The sequence below is a fragment of the Tachysurus fulvidraco genome, chromosome 14 (genome assembly GCF_022655615.1).
Source record: "Tachysurus fulvidraco isolate hzauxx_2018 chromosome 14, HZAU_PFXX_2.0, whole genome shotgun sequence".
Lineage (NCBI taxonomy): Eukaryota > Metazoa > Chordata > Actinopteri > Siluriformes > Bagridae > Tachysurus > Tachysurus fulvidraco.
In genome coordinates, this window is record NC_062531.1 from 12,765,224 (window position 1) to 12,790,589 (window position 25,366).

The 25,366-nt window shown below is 42.0% G+C and overlaps 1 protein-coding gene across 4 annotated transcripts in view; it reads right to left on the minus strand.

Annotated features, from left to right (window-relative positions):
* Positions 1-231: 231 nt before the first annotated feature.
* ptch1 (patched 1) overlaps positions 232-25,366 on the minus strand; it is a 47,299-nt gene continuing 22,164 nt past the window's right edge. For 2 of the 4 annotated variants that reach the window (XM_027167215.2, XM_047799944.1), the window contains exons 13-24: positions 22,688-22,806; positions 21,344-21,728; positions 20,402-20,711; positions 18,039-18,181; positions 14,807-14,990; positions 13,283-13,563; positions 11,813-11,950; positions 10,643-10,785; positions 6,360-6,459; positions 5,682-5,987; positions 4,949-5,492; positions 232-3,028 (exon numbers count right to left, since the gene is read on the minus strand). In XM_027167215.2, the coding sequence (XP_027023016.2) occupies positions 4,950-5,492; positions 5,682-5,987; positions 6,360-6,459; positions 10,643-10,785; positions 11,813-11,950; positions 13,283-13,563; positions 14,807-14,990; positions 18,039-18,181; positions 20,402-20,711; positions 21,344-21,728; positions 22,688-22,806 (2,652 nt within the window). In that variant the 3' untranslated portion in view covers positions 232-3,028; position 4,949. Of the gene's footprint in view, positions 3,029-4,948; positions 5,493-5,681; positions 5,988-6,359; positions 6,460-6,654; positions 6,714-10,642; positions 10,786-11,812; positions 11,951-13,282; positions 13,564-14,806; positions 14,991-18,038; positions 18,182-20,401; positions 20,712-21,343; positions 21,729-22,687; positions 22,807-25,366 lie in introns of those variants that run through there. The other 2 variants (XR_003443866.2, XR_003443867.2) reach the window with 2 other exon arrangements.

The following is a 25,366-nucleotide window of genomic DNA, read 5'->3' on the forward strand; positions in this document are numbered from 1 at the left end:
TGTTGTCAGGGTGGCCAGTTCGTAATATCTGATATTCAGTCAGTTTGATCATTTATTTTGTTCACTATCATAGCTAAACCTTTAGAAACAAGTTCTCTATATATAAACAATCTTGAAATATTACAAAAAAAGTGAGAATTTTATGTGAAATCAGGGAACCGTCCCATATAGCTACTGTACATAATGTTTTAGATATGCTTATTTATTTATAAAAAAAAAAAAAAAGACAAATAAGTTATAATATTTTTATTTGTTAGAATTCTATCAGTGTTTGAACATTATTATTTAGAGAGCTAGTACATATTTATTCTACTTTCATGGCTAGCTTTTCACAAAACCCGAGCCCAGTTTGATCAGAGTTCATTTACTCCGTTCTATGGTAACACTGTAAAAAGGGCACTTTAGCTGTCTGAGAACAAGTTAGCAGTGAAAGTGTGCACCTTAATGACTTATTGTCTCTGTTATGTTCTCACAAATTAATAATAATAAAAAAAAAAGTAAAAAAAAAAAAAAAATGGTAGCATTACATATAAACTCTTTAAAATATACTTCTGTCAAATAGATTGACAACTACTATGTACACTACAAAAATAAATTTTCATATAAATAAATTATATGGCATACATTTATCTTTGTAACTGAAAATGACATACATCCACACCGGCTGAGGAAAAAAATGGCAGTCTGTTAAAAAAAAAACAAAAAACCATTGATCATTTTCCTTTTAAAATCCTCTAAGAGCTGTGAAGAATCTGTATTGTAAATGTTATATACTCTTTTTCCTATTTAACATTAGTAAGCACTTTATACACATCAATATCCATTAATGAAAGAACACACCAAAAAAAAACATAATAGTGTTTTTAGACAGACATAAAGATCCCTGCATTGTTAAAACTGGCATTAAGACCATTATTAAACACAATATCTTATAATACAAAAATATAAATATTGCAAACAAACAAACAAAAAAAAAGATAAAAAAATAACAGAATATAAAAACTGTATAACAATAGTTGCCAGCCATGATTCTCTCCTGTTTCTGCCAATGTGACACTTTAGGAGAACACAACACACAGCGCACACAAGCGGTGGACGAAAGGCCAGGACCTTCACCAAAACAGGAAAACGAAGGAAGAACAAAGAAAGTGAATTCTGACATGCTAGTGTCTAACAGGAAGTCATACAGGAGGGGGGAGGGAGGTTTGACCAGAAGTGTAAACCATACACTCGCACATATGCACATATGCACACACACACACTCACACACACACACACACACACACCTCATAACACACACCAGACCCAGAGAGAATTGGGGCTTCCTGACCATTGACCCCAGAAGCACTTGTATGCGCCATTTGGCGGTCGAAGGAGGAACTTCCAATTAGTGTCATAGCATTGTGTTGTAGAGTTTTATGAGCTGAGGTCAGAGGAGAGAGCTGCACGTGCTAAATTGGGGCCAGAGAAGGTGGACGGACCTTAAAAAAAAAAAAGGCAGAAAAAGCTGGTCAAGTTCGGCCATTTAGTGGTCAAACCCTGCATGCTGCTCATCGACATATTAGCTTACATCACTGTGTTGTCAGAGACTACAGCTGGTTACACCACATGAGGTTTAGGTGTATTAGTGTAATAAAGCATCAATAATAAAGAAACAAAGAAATAATGCCATTCTACTGTAAAAGAAATAGAGGAGAGAGGAATGCTACAGAGTGTACAGTACCGCTGCCAGTCAGGAGAGAACTGCACCCATACTGCTACGCTACTCTGTTAATGATTTGACAGTAATTCAGTTCGCAGCCTCGAGCGCAAGCAAGGCTCCACACTAAATGGCCGTGTTTTACAGTCAACCCGACTCGAAACGAGCCAGAAGGACAGGAAAATTTTGAGGCAGAGCACAGCAGAGCCGCATGCAGAAGCTCTCTAAACTTTCTTCATTTCTAAATTCTCACGCATGGCGTGCTTCACTGATAAACAGCGATTCTTTTTCTTTTTTCATCTACCACAGGTTTGTGATAAGCAAATTAAGATTTGTATAAAGCATACATTCTACTTCAACACACACAAAACCCATCATGCACGTGCACGCCCACACAAACATATATGGTGCTTGTCTGTTTGCAGTTCCCACACAGTGATGCATTAAAGGACCTGACTTCATGTTATGAGGTCTGATAATATGTCCATAAAAAGACTACACAGTAATTACAGTTAATATATTAACCAATATACACTTTGTAAAAAAAAAAAAAAATAATAAATTTACAAAAAACAACAACAACAACAACAAAAAAACGTTTACAAAATCCCTGTAGAAATGCATGGGTACTTTCGGACAGGCGTTTCAGAAACATGAAAAATCCAAATGAGAATATTACTTTTTTTGATCAGCTGGCTGAAAGAATGCAGTTTGCCCTGAAATGAATCATAATGTTTGTTTAGGGTGCACATACACACTTCTATACGTACTCTAATTCATTAAACATGTTTGTGTGTGCGTGCTGTCTTTACACATGCATGCACACACATGCACACACACACACACACACACACACACACACACACACACACACACACACACACACACACACACACACACACATATATACTGGCTCACTCTTACACACCAATTCATAAATCATTGCATAGAATTATACAGGTACATTATAACAACATCTCAACAGCACCATCTGGATGCTGATAAGTGTGTCTAAGATGAAGCTTCCTCATGGCACAGATACACACATGAAGGGAGTGACAGTAATCACAACTTGCACGCGCACACACACACACCACCCAGGCTGACGACACCGAGCCAGGTCCAATTATAACTATTCTCGCCTGTATTTACACTTGTGTACACATTTTTTAAAAATATTTATAGAATAATCTAAGGCAGACATACATTAGAGCTATACAGTAACAGAGGGAAGCACTGCCAAGTAGCCTCGCTCTGCAGCACCATTTCTCCTCTACTTCAGAAAGCAGACGTCCCATCTTTGGCCATTTGTGCTTCAACATTCAGCCACTGCAAGAGGAAGAACAAATCAGAGTTAATGGAGCTATTTAACAGCATCCGAATCGATATCATTACTTTACATGATGTACAATATGCCATAAATTTGTAATGCCCCCAATAATAGTACGATAGTAGCACTCATGGCTATTAGGGGCTAAAAAGGGGGAGTTTCGGGGCAGCGACCAGACATATACATATTGTTGCTAAACGCAAAGCTGCTAGTCGCTAGCACCAACATTTAGTTGGTTTCTTTGGATTAATTGCCTATTGACAAGGTCAGGAAGTTGTAAATAACAAGGTCAGGAACTGTAAATAAACCTGATGAGTTACTAGCTGTAATTAAGCTCATTATAAAACTGAAGATGCCAGAAAATGAGTAGTAAAAATGAGTCACATTTTACTAGATGCAACACTATTTATTTTTGTTCATCTTAAAGCTGCAGGCACCACAGTTTTCATGAGGCGTTTCAATCTTTTAACATGATAGCCGTTGTGATTGACCTACATATCTACGGACCATCGCCAGTGCCTAACATACACTACATGGGTAAAAGTTTATGGACAGCAGACCATGGCACACAAATGTAAGCCTTTCCTTAAAGTGTTAGCACAAGCTTAGAGGCATAGGATTGTATAGAATGTCTTTGTACACTGTAGAATTACAATTTCCCTTCACTGGAACTAAGGTGGTCCAATCATGTTCCAGCATGACAATGCCCCTGTGAACAAAGCAAAGCTCAACCCCACTGAACTCCTTTAGGAATGAACTGGAGCACTGACTGTATCCCAGGCCTCCTCACTAACATCACTTCCTGACCTCACTAATACTTTAGTGGCTGAATGAGCAAATGCCTACAACCATGCTCGAAAATCGAGTGGGAAGCCTTCCCAAAAAAGTGAAGATTAATATAACACAAAGGGGACTACATTGGGAATGGGCTTTTCTACAAAGCACATTAAGCCAAATAATACCAAAGGTGTTTGCTCAAGAGTGTATTTACTTTTTACCTGCTTTGATCTGCTACATGTTTCCAGAACGGTCTTTTTATACAGTAACCTTGAACTTTATAGAGGAACTATAAACATGAAATTTATTATAGCATCATCTGGCTGCATGGCATTTCGTGGGCTTTCGACGGCCACAAATTCAGCAAGACTAAGATTAAGTACTAATTATAGTAGGAAATAAAATGTGAATTTAGGTGTTGTGGCTGTCAAAGTTCAACACAAACACAGCTCTAGTGAACAGAGTGCACAAAGCTATAAACTCCTATATCATGTCAAAGATCAAATACAGAATACCAGTGTCCATAACTCATATCCTGCAGAGAAGAGGTTTATTTTTTAAGCTTTTACCTAGAGATTTATTCGTTGCATGCTGTCAGACTATGTACATGCTGTCGAATAGTATAAAGCTTTTTACTAAAATGATGTAACAGAGACTCATGGTCTACACTCAGGGGTATCAGTAAAATTGTCCTCGTATGTCCTTAAACACTGTGGTGTTCGTACAGCGCACTTACTCTGTCTGGTGTAAAATGAGCTTCAACTTATACATACTGGGAAACTTTCCATATTTGTACATGTACGGAAATTGAAAACATGAAGCGCTGTCCATGTTTGGAGACCGACCATATATTACAGACCACAAGTTTAAAATATGCCGGAGCATTTAGGCATGTTTTAACATCAAATTTAAGACCATGTATAATTTAACACTTATTAAGACCTAGCTTAAAAAAAAAATAAAAATTATAGATGAGAACTAACAATATAGAAATAAAATCATTATAAAAAATATCTGGAGTAGGGTTATATTCTATAGGATTGCATTAACATGTTATATTTTAGGTGTTTGGGGGCACTGTAGTTGAATAATTGTCCTTGCGTTTGTTGTTAAGGATGTAACAAAATATGAGGTAAGCTCACCTCAGCTGGAGGCATCCATGTGGCGCTCTGAGTGAGAAGTCAACTCTAAATCCTGCAGCTCCAAGCCCTCCGTTGTGGAGTCTGCACTGTAGCGCTGCTCTGTGAAGGGCACATGTGGGTCGGAGAAGTGCATGTCACGAGCATAGGCTTCCTCAGAAGAGGGGTAGCTGTCACTGGAAGGGTAGCAGGGGTAGGGGGCGCTCTGGCCAGGCACGCCTGGGTGCACAGCCACTGTAACTGAGGCTGATGCAGTCACAGTAGTGATGGGCTGGCATAAGGTGGGGCCTGATCCAGGGTGCATGGAGTGAGAGTAAGTGTGGGAGTAAGGCTGGCGGGTTGCCGAATGTTCTCTGGACCCATAAGGGCTGGCACTTTCAAATGCGTCCGTGCGCCGCCTATGAGGAGGAGGAGCCTGTCTGGGCCCTGCGTCCCGCTTGGGTTCACGTCCAATGTGTCGACGAGTAAGCGGAGGTCCAGTATCCTGAGTGTGAGGAGGGTGAGTGGATCGGTAGTGTGGCTGCTGCTTGGAGTCTGTTCTCCCAGCCTGTAAAAAAACGTTTGCACACATTGAATATGGTACACAAAGTCTGCACACACATTTTATTGCCATTACACGACTGACAAAAATGCTATTATCACGCTATTAAAATTAGCATGGAAAGATTCTATACATTAGATTCTTCTCATGCATCAGAATTCTTCAGAAAATAATATTGTAATGTTCTTCTCTTACTGAGTAAGATGGTAAGATGTTTGGGTCTGTATGATAAACGCTTGGTTTTGGCCCAGTGTTAAGCCGCACGTCATCAAATTCAGATCGAGTGGCTCGCCCCCTGCTGGTCTGGAGGTCATAGTGCTTGAGTTCGTGGCTGATGCCCGACGCTGTGGAGTTGGAGCTATACTCCGAGTCAGACGAGTCTGAGCCAGTTCCAGTGGTTGAAGTAGTAGTGTGGTTTGGCTGCATGGTGAAGTGCACCACTGGAGGAAAACGCTCTAGAATTGGAGTGGGCAATCGGCTACTTCCGTCCACCGGAGACACCTTAACACACATGAAAAACAGGCCTCTTTTGTAACTAAACTTGTTACAATGTTATGTAAATATTAATATCACAGTGACTAGTTGTGCACATATATAGTTATCACTCCAAGTGTAGTATGTTGCAAAACATCTTCAACTAGGAATTATAGCTAGGAATATAATTTACTCCATTTTAACCTGATATACATTTCTCCAGATCTCTCCAACAGATAAGAAAGTTGATTAAGGGTAGGAGGCATAATCTAAAATGAGACAGGGCTGGAGGCATTGAGTTTAGAGCCGCGCTTTGTGTGCGGAGCACGTCCCTGCCTGGTGGCTCTGCATGGCTGTGATATATCGTGGTGCTTGGCTTGACAGGAGCAATCCTCTTACCTCAGGATAAGGGCCGAAGTAGGACAATAAGACCGGGAGCAGCACCAGGCCATTCAGGACCCCCAACACGGTAAGGATGGCCAATACAGCAAAGAAATATCTGCAAACAACAGAGAAAATCATTTTAAATGTGGGAAAATTGGATATTAAAACTTCAATGTATAAATAAATAATAAGACAATAAATAAAGTCTTAAACATATTCGTAATATAACAAAACACACACTTGGGCACCCCCCACCTTACACCCCACACTCAAACAGGAAATAATCATCAAGCTTAAAAACTAGTTTTACCTTGTGCCAGACAAAGACTCCAAAGAGGGCTAGTCTTTTTAGAGAGCAGGACAGAAAAGCTGGAGACATAATTAGTTGGTTAATTCAAAGGCATGGAAAAAAGGGGGAAGAAAAGAGGGAGAGTTTTCTTTTCTTTTTTTGAGGGGTGAGCAGAGTACAAGCAAACATAGGCTAAAGCGAAGTGGGAAGGAATGTGGAGTAGAGGACTTGGGAAAGAGATGAATCACAAAGGGACAGGGGCCTCTCTCCCTCGCTCTTTAAAAAAAGGACGAGAAAAAAGGAAGAAAGAAAGCAGAAGCAAACAAATGAAATGAAGGGTATAGAATTTAAACAATTTAGTCTAGGAGGAAGAGAGGAGGAAAAGCTACAGGCCCCTCTTGCCTGGCCTCAAGCTCATATTCACTCTCTCTGTCTCTGTCCTCTCTCTTTAAGCCTCTGTGAAATTTTCTTGCCTTTCACAATCCCTTGGTCTAATTAAATCTCTGGAGTATCAGGTAAGACCCTCACCAAACCTCCTTGACAAATCCCCCCTGCCATCTTCCTTCTCTCAATTCATTATAGCTAGCTTTACTTTTCTCTGGGCCAGCAACGCGTCTGTGCAAAGTACAGCAGCTCAAATTACAGCTGCCATCTTTCACCTAATTAATGAAATGCAGGGACTTAGAAGAGGCTTTTTAAAAAGAATTTGAAGACAGAACGTAGGCCATTCAGGTACACTCCCCTTCATCTCTTCCTCTCCCAAAGTTTGGATGTGCGAAGGTGAACGCTTGTCCACAGGCTCAAGAGCAAACCACTGAGAAATGGGGGACACCAAGCCAGAGCCATCACTGGCATTCAGCCATTTATGTTTAAAACATATTTTTACAAGCGCATGTGTGTGAGTGTGTGTGTGCATATGCATTTGTGTGTGTGGTGTGTGTGTGTGTGTGTGTGTGTATAATCTCCTGCCAGTTGATATGCAGCACAGCTGGGTCTCAGACTAAACTGACGCAGTTCCTCCACCAGGCCTTCACACCTGAACAATGTCCAGCTGCAGCCACACAGGGAGAGAAGAGCTCTTTCTCCAGCCCTGCAGCCACAGGATATGTCTATGAGACAACCGTATCACTCAGAGAAACTGTATTTATAAAATCCCCTTCTCAGAGCTGGACTTTGGAGAAGTTTTTGGTCAAGTACACCAACCAAATTAACATCGCAAGGAACTTGAAGCGCAATGGATTTTTTTTTAAATAAGCAAAAATAAAATGTACTCCAAAAAGGAATAAGGCTACTTAATTTGCTCTAGATAAAATGCAATTAATTTAAAACAAACTGCCTTAGAAGAAATCAGATAAGTAACACCTTGTGTGACTGGTTTTAGTTGGTCTACATTACACAACTACCATATTGTATGATTCCATTCCTACACTTTTTGAGCAAAGTGTTAATCATTCATTCATTCATTTTCTACCGCTTATCCGAACTTCTCGGGTCACGGGGAGCCTGTGCCTATCTCAGGCGTCATCGGGCATCAAGGCAGGATACACCCTGGACGGAGTGCCAACCCATCGCAGGGCACACACACACTCTCATTCACTCACACACTACGAGCAATTTCCCAGATTTTCCAGAGATGCCAATCAACCTACCATGCATGTCTTTGGACCGGGGAGGAAACCGGAGTGCCCGGAGGAAACCCACAAGACACGGGGAGAACTCCACACACAAGGCGGAGGCGGGAATCAAACCTCCAACCTTGGAGGTGTGAGGCGAACGTGATAACCACTTAACCCCAGTGTTATGCATTTTATAATACAAATGTTGTGCTTCTATAGAAGTCCCCCTTATGGCAGCACATTGTGAACACACTTGTGCAATAGCAATCCAGCATTCCTTCTTTATGGCTATTAGATCTGTGAAGCTGAAAGGTGTTTAATTTCTTAGTTTAATGCTCACAAGCATCCTCTATGTACCCTTACTGCACCCCTTAGTGAAGGCAGATTCAGCAGCATCTCTAACTCAAGAATCTTTGGGACTATTATTTTGCAAGGACCACAGTGGATGTACTTGTTTTTGAAGAGCAAGATCCGTTGTCAAACAACAACGGTGAAAATATATTTCATTTTTGTATTTAATTTAGCTGTTTACTCTTAATTTAGCCTTTCAGCACAGCAGAAAACAGATACTTGCTTCTACACCCTTGCATCTTCTAAAAGGTTAAGAAGGATACCAGGAGGCTTGGAGCACCATTTGGGACAGGGCCTAAGACTTGCGCACCTGTGTTGGCGTACTGGTGACTGCAGCCATCATTATGAACATCAAAATGTTCAAAATTGACTTGAGCAAACACGAAGCTCCCAACTTCTGAATTATGGAGGACTTTGCTGAGTCAGTATCTCTAGACTGAATGCAAACTTTAAGGAGTGTGACACTTGAGTGATATTGCCAGCGATGAAGACAAACACCAAAGACCTTTTCTGTGATGAACTGTGCAGTAAATTTTAACAAATCTCATGCCAAAGTGCAACTGAACTGAGAGTTTTGAGCAGCAGTCGAGAACCGTGTCTCCCCAGTGAAAACGACTGAGAACATACCTTGACGAGCTACGCGTCTCAACTGTTTACACTCAAAACATTCAAAGCCCTGACAGGGGAAAGTCAGGGAAACATTTATTTCTGCAAGGCTAGAAAAATACAGAACCCACTGTTTTTACTTTGCTTTTTTTCCATTATTGTGAGGAGTAGTGCCTGTGTGTGTGTGTTTGTGTGTGTGTGTGTGTGTGTGTGTGTGCATGAGTGTAAAGAGAAGGTTGTTTGGTGAAAAAATAGTGGCTATGTTTCAATGGGAGCTCAATGAGTTACTTTGGCCCCAGTGTGGTCTGTTGATAGAGGTGTGTGTGTGTGTGTGTGTGTGTGTGTGTGTGTGTGTGTGTGTGTGTGTGTGTGTGTGTGTGTGTGTGTGTGATGGGCAGCACTAAACAAATTTGAATCACCAAGCATTTATATATTAAATATTATAATTTAATTACATTTTTCTAAAATAGAGAGAAAATTACAGCTTAAAAGTAAGACTGGCATAATTCCCACCTGTAATACATTTTAAACGTTGCTGGCTTGTTGGTGTATATCCCAAAGCCAGAAATGCTATTTATTTATGTTTCGGCAATCTAGAATTTACATTATAATTTTAGTAATGATTTAAATTCTTTAGTAATCACACAGAATCGATACCAGTTTGTTTATTTGGGTTATGAAAATACCAAATGCTTAAATATGGAAAAGTGGTTGAAAAGCAAATCACACAAGACAAAAAACATGCATGCTCATGCAGAAAGCTTGGACATTTTAGCAGGAGTATTTTAACATCTATTTTCGTCTAAGGCAAAAAGTTACAATTAGGATTGTGCAATTTAACAATTTATTTACCTCTACATGATATTACGATTTCATACAACGATATCAGCACTGTTTACTTTGGCTTCTATCACGTTTCCAACCTATACACATTTTCTATAGGAAACTTAACACTGGAGTAAGTTAAGTGCGAGTTATCACTCAAGTATTTGCCAAAAGCATTCTGAAAAATGGTAACAAAAGCATCACATTCTTTAAACCAAATGAAATAAGCCTACAATGATACAGTGTCAAATATAATGCTGTACATGTCATTTGTGATAATAATTAAACAGGTTATTAAATATGCTGGAAATTTGGGAGTGATTTTTTTGTGAAATTTTGGAAAATGCTTGATTTCCTGTATTTTTTTAGGTTCAGAAAAATTACATTTTTATCCCAATTTTCTTAAGTGGTAAATGATAAACTGGGGGAACAATTATATCAAACAAACCCAATTAAATAATCCAGTAATTTACAAAAAATTCAAAGAGTGGGAAACCATTCCGTTTTGTTTACTGGCTGTTCTGACTTGATCACAACATAAGGGTTTAGAGAAGGGAACTGGTTCATTCCTGATTCATAATCACAGCTTTTGTGTGCCTGTGTGTCCTTACTTGACTATAAAGTCGAACTCGGATCCTGCCAGCATGAGCACTCCAAGCAGGGTAGAGAAGGCTCCGTCCAGAACTGGGGCAAACATGTGCTCCAGGGCCAACACCGCTCGCTTATTTCTGTCCCCTATGGCAGTGAGGAAGGCCTGTATGGAGCACTGAGAAGTTAGGACACAACCAAACCTGCATTGACAGCACCCTCCAGAATTACACACTTATTAAAAATGAGCTAAATCAGATATTAAAATGAATAACAATATATAATATAACAGCATGTAGTCTCTACCTGTAATGTCTAACAAGGCTGGAGACACTTAAATCAGGATCTTGGTCCAGATCTTTAAATTATTTTAATATTCTATATACAGTATTCTTCTGTTTATGCATGAGAACTTCAGACCACAGGTTTTTTTTTTATGACTGAGATCAATCTTCAGAAATTGATTTTTTGGATTTCTTTCCATCCCCTCCCCAATTTCTATGCTGACTTGGAAGTCTGTTTGGCTCTTCATCTGGATGGAAGCTTTATTTATGGCCAAGTCTCAACCTCCTGGCAGAAGTAACCAGGTTTTAAGCAGAAATATCCTGGTATTTAGCAGAATTCATGGTGACATTCAACTTTATAAGAACTCCTGAACCATAGGCCAAAAAAAAGACAGTAATCCACCACCATTTTATACAGTGGCACATCAAGTGCTTTTCCTTGTACACTGTTCCCTTTTACTATAAAATATGATTATGTGCATCCCCCAAAAAAACACAAAATACCAAATGTAGTTTTAAGGACACATTGTGAAGCTCAGGTGTTTTATTGTTTTACACTTTCTAATGCTAAATGGATAGAGATTTTTTGTATATTACACCCAAACTGAACAGTGCATGGTAAGTGGATAAACGTAACTGTGTACTCACAGCGAGAGATATGTCCATCATTTATAATATTCCTTATTGGTATTTAATTCCTTAATTAATTAATATGTATTTTTTTAATAAAATTTTATAATTTCAGAAGTAGTTCTGATTTTTAACTAGTTTCACCTATTGCTGAATTATTGTGGGCAATGTTTTATTTATACAGTCATTTGTGCTAATTTTTCTAAAATGCACCAATAATAATGGAGAGCGCTGCAGACAAATTTGTGTGTGAATCAGACAGAAGTTAGACAAACTCACCAGAGCCACGTGGACAGTAAATTCCACGCCAATGCCCACGGAAGCAATGAGAATGACCACGGGTACAGCACTAAGCTTGATGCCAATCAGCCCCATCATGCCGAACAGCTCCACGGTCATCAGCGACAACACTAGCACCTGGTAAATAGCAAGTATATAAAATGTTATATTCAGTGGTCCATTAAGTAAATATCAAACAATTAGTTTAATATAATCAAACTATTTTTTATCTGTTCCATATATGCTGTCTTTCTTCGAAAATCAAAAAGTCGTTCTTTTCAGAAAGACGGGATTTTGTGTTTAGTTTTTCAATCAGTCAGTTGTTTTTAAATTCGTGAATGCAGCAAAGAATGAGGTGAGGGATTTTGGGAGGTATAATACGAGCGCACCTCGACTTGAAAATGTGGCCCGGCTTGCTGTATACAAATTTTCGTGAGGGTGCTTAATTTGGACTTAGAAACAGGAAAGTAAATGCCATCATCAGTCGATGAGTCTCGAGTTACTTGGAGGCCCTGCTGCCTTTGAAGAAGGATAGAGGGGTGGGGGTTATGGGGAAAGAAAAGACAGTGCTGGGGGGTAGAGGGAAGAACAAGTGAGGCGGAAGCAATGGACGTATGTGGGGGTGGACAAAGGGGCTGCTGGTGGCCTGGAACAAAACCGAGATAGCACAAGCAAAAGTAGCGCAGTAACTTTCTCTTTAATCTGTCCTGTAAAGCATGGAGATGAAGTGGCTATTCTACAGAGGCACAGTGGCTAAAACACAAGCTGTACTGAAACACACAACACTGAGGCATGAACTCAAGGGGGTGGGAAAGAAAAGTAAACTTATTTCATCATAAACTCATCATACACAAAAACAGAGACAACAGACCAAGCAAAAGCAAGGAAAGGGTATATTTTATACATAAAGTGTTGCGGTTGGTGTGATAACCTCCGTTTCTTCACATATTATTGTAAAGAAAAGCCCCAAAGCTCCCCACATAGACTAAACAAACTGAACCTGACAGAGTAAGATAAACACAAATGTTGGGTCTGCAAAAACACACATTCTATTGACCTGGGCCTCCTCTCACTTTATAAACCGTTTTACATACTCTCAAAAGTCTATCTATGGCATACACCCATGACAGAACATTGGGGAAATAAGAGAAATAAAGCAGGCCTATAATGCATACTGCATATATGCGGTATGAGAAAAAGCTATATAATAATACATAAATAATTACAATCCATAAAAAACACCGTGTTAGAAGCCTAACTCTGTTCTTAAACACATAATGCCACAACATTATAATATGATGAAGCAAATGATCTGTGGGTGAAATTTCACACAAGGTGACAAATTAAAGAAAGAAAAAAGCACAAAACCCAAACATACAAAGCGCTGTAATAAATAATGCATTTTTGCACTGATATAAGGCAAAAAACAACAATATAAACGAAGGTAAACGTATAAAAAAAAACACTTACAATAATGCCAGAGGTCCATGGATTGAGCAAGAAAACAGCGCACACGAGAAAGGTGCAGGCAAGCACCACGCTAATGAAGAGCAGCAGCCAGTGGCGAAGGCTGACATACTGCTCCCAGAAGAGGAATGGGTAGCCGTTTGGGTAGCTGGGCACACCCAGGAGACTGTAGTTGTTGCAGATGGCACGTACACTCTCAATGGCCTCCACAAACTGGGGTGTCTCACGCAGCCCGTTGAGGTAGAAGGGAAACTGTGCGTATTCAATAGGCTCCGCTGAAGGAACTGAGGAATAAAATGATCAAATGATTCATTAGTTGTTCATTCTTTAGGTCATTTTTTATTTGCTGATTCTTCATTATATGAGTATTATAATATTATATTTAAATGAAACAGACTTGGAGCATGACCCTCTGTTTTTACTATTAGGTTCTCCCCCCAATAAGATAATGTAGATAATGTATTTAATACATTAATGCAGTCCAATCGGTGTGTTATTTTAGCTAAACTGAGAAGAACTCCACTCTCCCTCTGGCTGCTTCTACTCATCATCCAATTATCAATGTACACAATGAAGCACAAAAAGACATATTTCAGAGCGACATAAAGATTTCCTCCTAGCCTTGAGGAGAGAAGGGGCCAAATTATGAGCTATCAAATCTCAACATGCTGCTGACTGTCAGCCCCGACAGTGATCTGTTGTAATTATGCTGTCAAAATTCAACCCTGCCACTAATTCCCAGAACACACATGACCTCACACAGAGCCTTGTTATCCATTTAAACCATTTACACATGTGGTGTGTGCTGTTCTACGTAACTTACCTTATGTCACAGGACTTTATTATTAGGACTATTATTTCGTTAATTTGTTCACTTACTGCCTTTGTACAATTTAGTAAAACATCCAGATAAATGATGTGCATTCACTTAGAGATGTTTATTACTTGCACAAACCATGCCACTTGTCAACAAATGCTCTCTACAGCGGAGCTTTATTGAGTTTCCCACCTCTGACTATAGTCAGACATGGATAACTAGCAGTCTTAAATTCACAAATAAAAGCAAAAGAATGTGAAACCGAATCACCACCTGTCTAGAGGTGTGTGTGTAAATGGAGTATGTGTGTGTGTGTGTGTTCTGTGTGGGGTTATGCAGGACTACTTGGTAAAACATGGCTTTGGCTCGTTGTAATCGGCATTATAAATTTCCATTAAGACAGAAGCTGGACAGCAGCCAGCTGTGCTGCAGAGGCTCTGCCATGGAAAAGCCATCTCTGGGTTGTTATCCAGTCGTGTGTTCCTGAGCAGCTTCTGGGTGTAACCAGACTAGTGTTTGTCCAATCAAAATGTTAACTTCTTCTCCCAATGCTGAAAATTCTAGGAAGTTTCCTTCCTTAATAATAGTCTTGTATCAATTCTTTGATTCCACATTCAAAGAGAAGCCTTTGAAAAACTTCTGCTTTTATACTGAGTGTGATTTGGCTAAAGAGAAGAACAGACATGAATAAGTACTAGAGTATTACTGACTAGTGAGCCTGCTGATGGAGATGGAGTCGGTGCGATCATGGATCCATTCTGGAGGATGAGGACGAATGTTAGCCTGAGAAGCTGCATAGGCCAGCGGGTCAGTACTGACCCATGCGGTCAGGTAGATGTAGAAAGCTTTGGGGTTGATGATCCCGTCTGCGTCCACCAGCCGATGTCTGGTGAGCTGAAAAGGGCAAGACACAATTTCAACCTCATGATGGAAGGATGAAAGAAGACTACACCACACCACCAATAACAAACATTGATATAAGTAAGGAAGAGATAGTAAGAAAGACGGAGAAAGACAAAGGAAAAATTCCATTACACTGCTAGAAAAAAAAGACATTAAAGTCCTGAAAGCATTTTTGTAGATGTATTGTCAATTCTAAATTACCCTGAGGTGTGAATGAGTGTGTGCATGGAGCGCTGATATGGACTCATCTGCCATCCATTCAGCAGCTATTGAAAATGTTTGAGTGATTGTGTATCAAAGATGAATGAATGAATAAATTCAACTCACTGAGTAACATCCATTTTATAGGTTTACAGTCTGCTAATAAACTTAATACTGAGACAAAAAAAAGTTTTCTTCTAAACTGCCCATATTTGTTTAGGAACTCGTATTTGTATTGCTGAAGGAAGCAGTCATGACTTCCTGTTTCACTGGAGTATGGATTAAATGTGAGCTAACACAGAGGTCATAGTCCACTAGTCATTTATCAACATTGGAAAGATTAAAGAATGTGTTTAGATCTTTATTAATAGCAACATGTCCATATCCTTTGCTAGAGTAATAATTCACTCACTCACTCATCTTCTACCGCTTATCCGAACTACTCGGGTCACGGGGAGCCTGTGCCTATCTCAGGCGTCATCGGGCATCAAGGCAGGATACACCCTGGACGGAGTGCCAACCCATCGCAGGGCACACACACACTCTCATATTACCCTCATAGGGTAATAATTAAGATGTTTAAAACATAATGAATCTTTCTGGAAAAGGATGCAATTTATGTTACAGCACACAAACTTCATATTTTAGCTAATATCTTTAATTATGTAACAATAAGTCAGCTAGTGTGTTTTTTTATGTGCCTCATTTTATATGGGCTGAGAAAGTCCACTAGAACCACACTAATCTTTCCCTTATTTCTTTACTCACTCCATGCAGGGGGGCTTAGTGTGTTACCTGCTGCGAAGGTAAAACCATTACGGTATGTTGCTCTGTGCCATATGCACTTTTCAGAACAATAAATCCACAGTCTCTGAGTCAGGAGGTGGTGGAGACTCTGTGTGTGTGAGAATGTGTGTGTGTGTGTGTTTGTGTGTGTGTGTGTGTACAGTGGGTGGGGGTATTCGAGGGAGAGAAATTGCTTGAGTTAGCGTAACAATAAAAAAATTGGCCAGAGTCCCTGAGTGCGCCTGTGTGCAGTTAACCTCGCTGTTAACACAGGAGGAAATGCCACCCAGCAAATGGAGGAGAGCTATAAAAATAACACAACATCTGTACAAATGTTCCTAACACTTGCTTCTCCTGACCCCTATGGATACCCAGGATGCCCGGCGTCACAGCAGGCTACTGCCCAACAGATGAAAAAAGTATTGGAAAACCATAATAAAATTTATTTTGATTTTTTAGAGGCACAATGTATTGTCTCAAATCTACATTTAAAAAAGTGATAAGTAAGCTATGAGTATTATTGGAAATCTGAACAAAATGAAACAAAAATGATCCTAAATATTAAAGTTAAAAACAGAACAGACAGAACATGCTCCTGTCTGTTCAAAGAAGACACGGCAGCAGTTCTGAGAGAAAAAGGGAAGAGAGATTGGGGAAAGGGGAAAAAAGTGAACTTGGATTCCGAAGATCTGGATCGAATTAAGCAGCAGGATACGCAACAACTGTATGTCTTCAAGCTGTCACGGGAAGCCGACAGTGCGAGGCCGGCGGCCCTCTGGCCTGCTGCCACCCCTCTTCACTCACAGGCACAGGAAATGACATCACAGGGCCGCACACCAACACGGGCAGGGTGCCTTAGCGCCCCCTCCCCCGCCCCCTCCCCATTTCCCCATCCCCCACTCCTCTGGCGACTGCTTAGTACAACGACCACACTCAAAAATGAGAAGAAGGAGAAAAAAGCGTCAACATGCAGACAAGTGGAGGAGTAAACATGCAGACAAGACAGCATGCGTATCGGCCTCACTGGACCTCTCTTGTTTACATTTCCCTCTTGTCTTCTATTTCTTACTGAGCAGTAACTGGAAGCATTACAAATAGTTTAACCTGTCATATTTAATGCCTTTGCGTATGCCTGTGTGTGTCTGTGTGTGTGTGTGTGTGTGTGTGTGTGTGTGTGTGTGTGTGTGTGTGAGAGAGAGAGAGAGAGAGAGAGAGAGAGAGAGAGAGAGAGAGAGAGAGAGAGAGAGAGAGAGAGAGAGAGAGAGAGAGTCAGATGATGCAGGAGCCTTTTTGCTAGCTTGAGTTTGGGCCTGCACCAAGCCAAAGGGATACAACAGTTTAAATGAAAGGCTAATTGCTTTTTCAGGAGGTGGGTTGCGGCCCCATCGAGGGCTTTAAATTCCTGTGCTCGGTAAAGCAATCAGTGAGAAAGAGAGAATGGAGGGACAAGAAGAAAAATGAAGACAGAAAAAGAGAAAGAACAGAGAGAACGAGAGAGGAAGATAAAAATATACACGCATAAGCCGTTAAACCCACTAACTCCCGACATTAACGCTAAATGCGCTTTATGCATCACAAGCTGTACTTCCTGTACGGCAAACTCTAAATCATAGGCTCCAACTGGAAACTCAGCGAAGGCAGGGCATGCTAAACGCTATCCAAACGACTAGAACACAAATTTTTTCTATTTACAGATACGCCAGCACATAAATATAGCCGCATTCATTTCACATTTCAAAGCCCTAAAATTTCTCGCATGTAAAAGCTGCTCCGGGTGGCGTCACGGTCTTATGTTTCCCTCCATGCAGAGCAATGTGCTGCACCATAAAGGTAGATATATAGGAGCTACTTTCTCTCTGAAGCTCAGTGGGGAGTGCTGCTTTCATGTTGTTGATGCCTTTCCCTCGACTTCAAGATGTATGAATGTGGGGTTCAGTTCAGTGTGTTTGCCAACCAGGTGGCTAATTGGGGTGCATAGTGAGTCTGTGGAGTTACAGTGCAGTAAAATGATATTTTTGGGGGGGAGAAAGAACCCAGAGTTTGGTTGCTCACCAGGTCCAGGTTGATCGGCTTCTCTCTGCAACCTGTCTGCACCAGGAGCTTGTAAGCCAGTACGCCGTCATCTGAGCCGTTCTCGTAGTCCTTCTGTGTGATTTTGCCTGCCTCATAGTCCTTATCAAAGGCATCCTGCAGACCTGCACAACACACACACACACACACACACACACACACACACACACACACACACACACACACACACACACACACACACACACAGAGCACAGGACATTGACAAACAGGCACATGACGACCGAAAAACACAGATCAAACAGATTAAACGTATTTTGGAAACCACAAGCACACAAGCTTGGAACTGTATCATGTGTTTTCCACGTGCATTTTATTCTGTTTAAGTTAACATCATTGCCACATCAGTGCTTCACCTGGATGTACGTTGTACTTGAAGGGCAACAAATGAACTTTTTTGGGAGTCCCCAATCAGGCCAATATTTGAAACCATTTCTAAATCTTGTATCTAGTATAACAATAACTAGTATCAAGGTTGTTATGGTTGTTCTTTAGTTATCATAAGGAAAGGGGCTTTATACTTACTAACTAATAAATACTTAAACAATCAGAAATGTTTCAAACTAAGAAAAACGTAAAACAAGTCCATCTGGATAAGTGCAATGTTCTGGAATAAATACACTTAACACCGCTTTATACAATTAACACAAGTAACTGAGAAATTGAGCATTTGTTATGTAACCATATATAATTTTAATTACCCACTTATTGATTAATAAGATAATTTATGGTCAGTAACAATATGGATTCACGTTGTACTTGTGTGCCTTATTGTAGGGCTTCTCTCATTCTTGGTGCCAGGGATCTCTTCCAGTGTAAAACAATTTCCAAAACCGCCTTATGAGCACAGTGCACATTACAATAGAGCAATCATTTTACATAATTATTTTAATTTATTCCAGAACATTGCACTTAGCCAGATGTACATGGTTTAACAAAACTGTATTTGCACTAAGCTTTTCTTGTTTGAATTATTTCTAAAACGTATTTTTTCTTTCGTTAGCATAGGGAAAGGGGCTTTATACTTACTAACTAATGAATATTTAAAATCTCATGAATCCATATTGTTACTGAACATAAACTATTTTATTAATCAATGAGTGGGTAATTAAGATTACATATGGTTACATAACAAATGGTCAATTTCTCAGCTACTTGTGTTATTTGTATAGTGTTGCGGTATGCTAAGTGTCTCTATACGAAGCTCTAAAATCTTCACCCACCACCTACCTCCCTCTGAGTTTAAAATTTGTCCAACAATGTTAACACCCTCTCTAACTTCCCTCCCTATGTGCCTAAACCCACTCGCACGTACACATCCATCCACTCAGGGTACATCCAATGGAAACAGGGGCTCAAATAAACAACACTGCACAGTGGGACCATAAAGAAGGGATTCAAACCCGGACAGATCGAGTCCAAACGTGTCTGCGGCTGTCTCAAAAGTCGCAATGCAATTTGGGCCTATAGCAAACAAAGGGGGGTTTACATTCACAGATATGGCATTAAAACAGGAACGTAGACTCTGAGAGAGTGAGTGAGTGAGTGAGTGAGTGAGAGTGAGAGAGTGTGTGTGAGAGAGAGAGAGTGTGTAAGAGAGAGAGAGAGAGAGAGAGAGAGAGAGAGAGAGAGAGAGAGAGAGAGAGAGAACAGACTGGGGTTTTACAAAGATTAAATCCGGCCCAGGATTACGCAGAATTCAGCGTGTATGTGGTGCAGAACATTTCTACAAATCACAGCAGCTGTAGAAACATGCCCTCAATCCCTCTAATGTACTTTCTGTAGTCATGTTCCCTATTCAATACCTGGCTTTCTTCTCCTGGTACAGTAATTTGGATTTTCTCCTTAATGAAAAGCCCCCTCTTTTTCACTCTCCCTCCCTGGAATGTTAATCTGCCTTGGTAAGTCATTAAATGTGTTATGGCTTAGAGGCTTCGGAGAGGGATTTATATTTGTGAAAAACAGATGAGCTAATGATGGCAGACTGATCGAGGGATTCTTTAAAAGACACACACGCATACTTTCACAACACACGCAGAAAGTGAGACAGAATCTGGACTCGGTTATTAATGAGCACCATAACGCGTTTAAACAGAGACTGATCTCTCTGTTCTGTACTGACTGATAGTGACTGAGAACAATCGACCCTCAGTCCAAGAAAGACGTAACTAATTGCGATGACTTCAGCGAAACTTGTCTACAAACAGCAAATAAAGCAATACTAACTGAGTTTAGACAACACAGTCACAAACCTCGCACTCTACACTCCACAGTCAGGACATGTGAGGTACAATACATGATAAAAAGCAGTCAGCTTGATGTGGTACCTTGCAACCAGTCACGAAAGTAGTGGAGCCACATGAGTGGCAGCTGGCCTTGCTCGTCACGGAGCACATATTCGACGGTGCCGAAGCGCTGGTGAAGCTCATAAAGCAGCGGTTGGTCCTGGGCATAATCTGCCCGCTGTGTCACCACATACATGCTGTAGAAGGAGAAGTAGTGGAACTGTGCACCCAGGAAGTCGTACTCAGCCGTCTCACGTGGTACGATGTCGGTCAGCTCCAGGCCATCTCGCACTCTTGTGGTGCCATACAGACTGACACCAAGTAGTGCCAGGAAGAGCACAATCACCACCACCTGGGACCACACACACAGACACACACACAAAGAGTGATGAGTCACACGTTGGCTGGAAACAGAGCTCCAGTCTTTATGACTGCCCCTCTGACACAGAAGGTGTCTGTGGTTTTTGTAAAAGGGTTTTAACTCAGAGCAAAGCGGTTGCACAAGTGCTAAATCCTTCAGCTGGTTTCCATTCACCTCTGTCCTTCTATCCGTCTCTGCAGTAGATTAAGTTCGACCTGGCAAGAAATTCTTACTTAATACGTCCAGGCTTATTGACTGCCAAGGGTCTCTGGACTCAACTGAGAGAAGTTCTCAATCAAGGCCAAATACCCAGAGAGTAGACATTCTTGTTCTATTTGTATACTTTGTATGTTTTTGTTCTATTTAGTCAGAGAGAGGTTATAAGGACTGGGGTCCCGAAAAACACGCCTCAAAACCTGTGCCAAGGGAAATCACTAAGGGAAAACGATTTTGGAAGGCAGTTAAGGTCGGCCATTATTTCATCCGACCCAACAGTGGCTGTCCCGAGTTTGAACTCAATTTTCTGGTCACTAAAACTTTAATGAATTTCCTTTCATTCAATTTTCTGGTTAATCGCTAATCTAACTTTTACTCAAACACACTGGTGTCTTTTTCCTCTTTACCTTTGTGGTAGGCTGCAGCAGGAATGGTGCGTAGTGCTTCTCTGCAAACGAAGCGAAGGTCCAGCGGGAACAGGATGGCTCTGTGTGACCTGATGGCACCTCGCTAGACTGGTTGAGGAGATCTCGCGTGGAGCTGGTGTTGTTAATATTGTTGTTGTTGTGATTTGGGGGGAGCGGCTGCACAGAGATGCGAGAGTGTGGCTCGGCTGTGGTGTAGTAGGCTTGCGTGCGTGGGTCGTACTCGGTGCGCAGTTGCACTGTCGACTGCATGGTGATGTGCGTGTGCTGAGAGAAGCCGTGGCTGCTGTAGGAGGGAGGCGGAGTGCAGTGGCCTACATCGCCCAGTGCCTGAGGCTCCAGCTGGATTACACGGTTAGAGCATGGGCTAAAAGAGAGGGAGGCCAAAGAAGGTAAATCACAATTAATGCCAAGGAATGCTAAGCTTCTGAATGTTTTCCATTGGCTTATCAGTTGGTCAAACCACTAGCACTTAAACGTGAGAAGTCTATGAACACTCAAGATAATGGGTCTGTGATGTTGGAAACATGATGATCGTGATCATTCGCCGGTAAAACCGAATAACGCTCGACAAAGCAGAACAAACTGTCCATTAAAATGTACGTGAGCGTGTGTGTGTGTGTGTGCGTGTGTGTGTGTGCGAGTATGAGTTCTAGTTTTTTTGGTATTTCATTTATTTGCATTTAAAAAAAAATCTATTTGCCATTTTGAGTAGTTATCAATACGCCTGTGAAAACTGATGGCAGCAGACAGTACCAAGCAAAGGCTACTGATTGGGAGGTGAGCGTTTCAGTGAAACTGGAGGCTTCAGGTTCAATTTCCTGCATGAGCCTGGGACCGCGATGGAGAGTTAAGAGTGCAGGCAAGCAGCATGAAAAAAAATCCTTGAGCAGGTATTACATGAGGGTCGGGCCCCCAGAGTATGATAAGCACACACACACACACACACACACACACACACACACACACACACACACACACACACACACACACACACACACACACAGGATTACAACACCTCACAATAACATGAAGCAGTAACTCATACCATAAACCACACATGCCACACATACATGCACACACTCACCTCACACATATTTACAATTATACTAGCCACTACTCACAAAAGAAGCTGTTTAACATGTCTGTGTGCATCTGTGTGTGTTTCTGTCTAACCAGAGAATAAAAGCTCCTGCAACTGGAATCAATAGAACATTTCAGCACATCTGTCTCATAGGACAGAGATTTACAGAGAAAAGTCTTAGAAGTGACATTCCTCCAGAAATGTGTGTGTGTGTGTGTGTGGGGGGGGGGGGGTGTTGTTACCTGATGAAGCAGCAAAAGATGTCAAAGCGGCGATCTTCTCTGCGATACAGATCCATGCTGAGTATGGCGGGGAAGATGAGTAGCACCATGGCGAAATTAAACACCACCACAACAGCAGCCTGAAAGAGAGAGAGAGAGACACACACACACAAAATAAATAAATAAATAAATAAAACATAACGCTGCCAGGTTATACCCACACCAAACCGCACACAGACTAAACAGGTTCCGTTTCAAGACAACTGCATGGAGCTGCAGTGAAATATTAAGTTAGATTTCATTTGGCAAATCACCTATTAAAACAATCTCTCTCTCGCGTGCACTCTCTCTCTCTCTCTCTCTCTCTCTCTCTCGCACGCACTCTCTCTCGCGTGCACTCTCTCTCTCGCGCGCGCGCACTCTCTCTCTCGCGCGCGCGCACTCTCTCTCTCTCTCACTCATTCTCTCTCGCACGCACTCTCTCGCGTGCACTCTCGCGCGCGCGCGCGCGCACTCTCTCTCGCACGCACTCTCTCTCTCTCGCGTGCACTCTCTCTCTCTCGCACGCACTCTCTCTCTCGCGCGCACTCTCTCTCTCGCGCGCGCGCACTCTCTCTCTCTCTCATGCACTCTCTCTCGCGCGCACTCTCTCTCTCGCGCGCGCGCACTCTCTCTCTCTCACACGCTCTCTCTCGTGCGCGCACTCTCTCTCGCGCGCGCACTCTCTCGCGCGCACGCGCACTCTCTCACGCGCACGCGCACTCTCTCACGCACTCTCTCTCTCTCTCATGCACTCTCTCGCGCTCACTCTCTCTCGCACGCACACTCTCTCTCTCTCTTGCGCGCTCTCTCTCTCTCTTTTGCACGCACTCTCTCTCGTGTGCTCTCCCTCTCCCTCTCTCTTGCACGCACTCTCTCGCGCGCTCTCTCTCTCGCATGCACTCTCTCGCGCTCTCTCTCGAGCTCTCTCTCTCTCGCACGCACTCTCTGACGCGCTCTCTCTCTCGCACGCACTCTCTCGCGCTCTCTCTCTTGCACGCACTCTCTCGCGCTCTCTCTCTTGCACGCACTCTCTCTCTTGCACGCACTCTCTCTCTTGCACGCACTCTCTCTCTCTCTCTCTCTCTCTCTCTCGCACTCTCTCTCTCTCTCTTTCGCACACACTCTCTCTCTCTCTCGCGCTCTCTCTCTCTCTCTTTTGCACGCACTCTCTCGCGCACTCTCTCTCTCTTGCACGCACTCTCGCGCGCGCTCTCTCTCTTGCATGCACTCTCTCGCGCTCTCTCTCTCTCTCGCACGCACTCTCTCGCTCGCACACACTCTCTCTCTCGCACACTCTCTCTCTCTTGCGCGCACTCTCTCTCTCTCGCACTCTCTCGAACGGTTTCTCTCTCTCTTTTGCATGCACTCTCTCTCGCGCACACTCTCTCGTGCGCACTCTCTCTCGCGCACTCTCTCTCTCTTTTGCACACACTCTCTCTCGCATGCACTCTCTCGTTAATTCAACTGAATTTTTCACAACTTAATGATAAAAGTCTAACCTTAGAGCACAATGAACACTACTGTTCTAGTTATGTTCTCTGTTGGGTGATTTTGTACTTCATTTGTTCTATAGACTGATAGGAAAAGTAGACTCCAAATGTAGACTCCAAAAGTAGACTGATGTAATGAAAAAAAGAAAAGAAAAAATGGTTTGCGTTTGACTTTTGCATGATTTATATCCTGAGTGGAAAGTTTTGTTTTTTTTTTTGAGAAAGACAGCTTTAGAAGTTGGTTTCTGTGAACGCTTAGAGCTGGAGCTAGTGAAGGACTCGAAACAAGAAAAAGAAATAGAGAAATGGGGAGAGAGAGAGAGAGAGAGAGAGAGAGAGAGAGAGAGAGAGAGAGAGAGAGAGAGAGAGAGAGAGAGATAGAGAGAGAGAGAGAGAGAGAGAGAGATGGCATGTCTGGTCTGGTCAGCTTGTGAGCTTGTGTGGGTTTTTGTGTTTTTCATTCCTGGGTGGAGGCTGGCTCTGTGTTCAGCTGCCAGACCACACAGAGAGTGCAGCAGCCCAGTACAGCCTGGAGGTGCTGAGAGAGGTCTGTACTTCAACACACACACACACACACACACACACACACACACACACACACACACACACACACACACACACACACACACACACACACACACACACACCTTACTCATCTCTCTCTCATTCAGTTTTTCCCCTGGCACACAAACGATGTCTTCTTGTGTTTGCGTGTCTTTAAGGAGCTGAAATTATAAGTGTGTGAGTGCTAGGCATGAGTGATGTGTGTGTTCTGTGATGAAAAAGTGAGTGCACAAATGACTGCTGAAGGGATCCAGCACGAGACGGAGAATAAAGAGCGCATGTGTCTGCAAGGGATTGGAGCTACAGAAGAGACTCTGTGAAGACTGCCACACACACACACACACACACACACACACATACACACACACACAGCTTGCCACACAAGCTGCAATCTCTGACTACAGCATGTGCGCAGCTTTGCGCACGTGTCCAGTGGTGAAGAACCTAAATCTCTCTCTCTCTCTCTCACTCACACACACACACACACACACACACACACACACACACACACACACACACACACACACACACACACACACATACACTCTTTCCACACATACTAATCAGAGGACTACTGATACTAATCAAGTAAAAATTCTTTGAT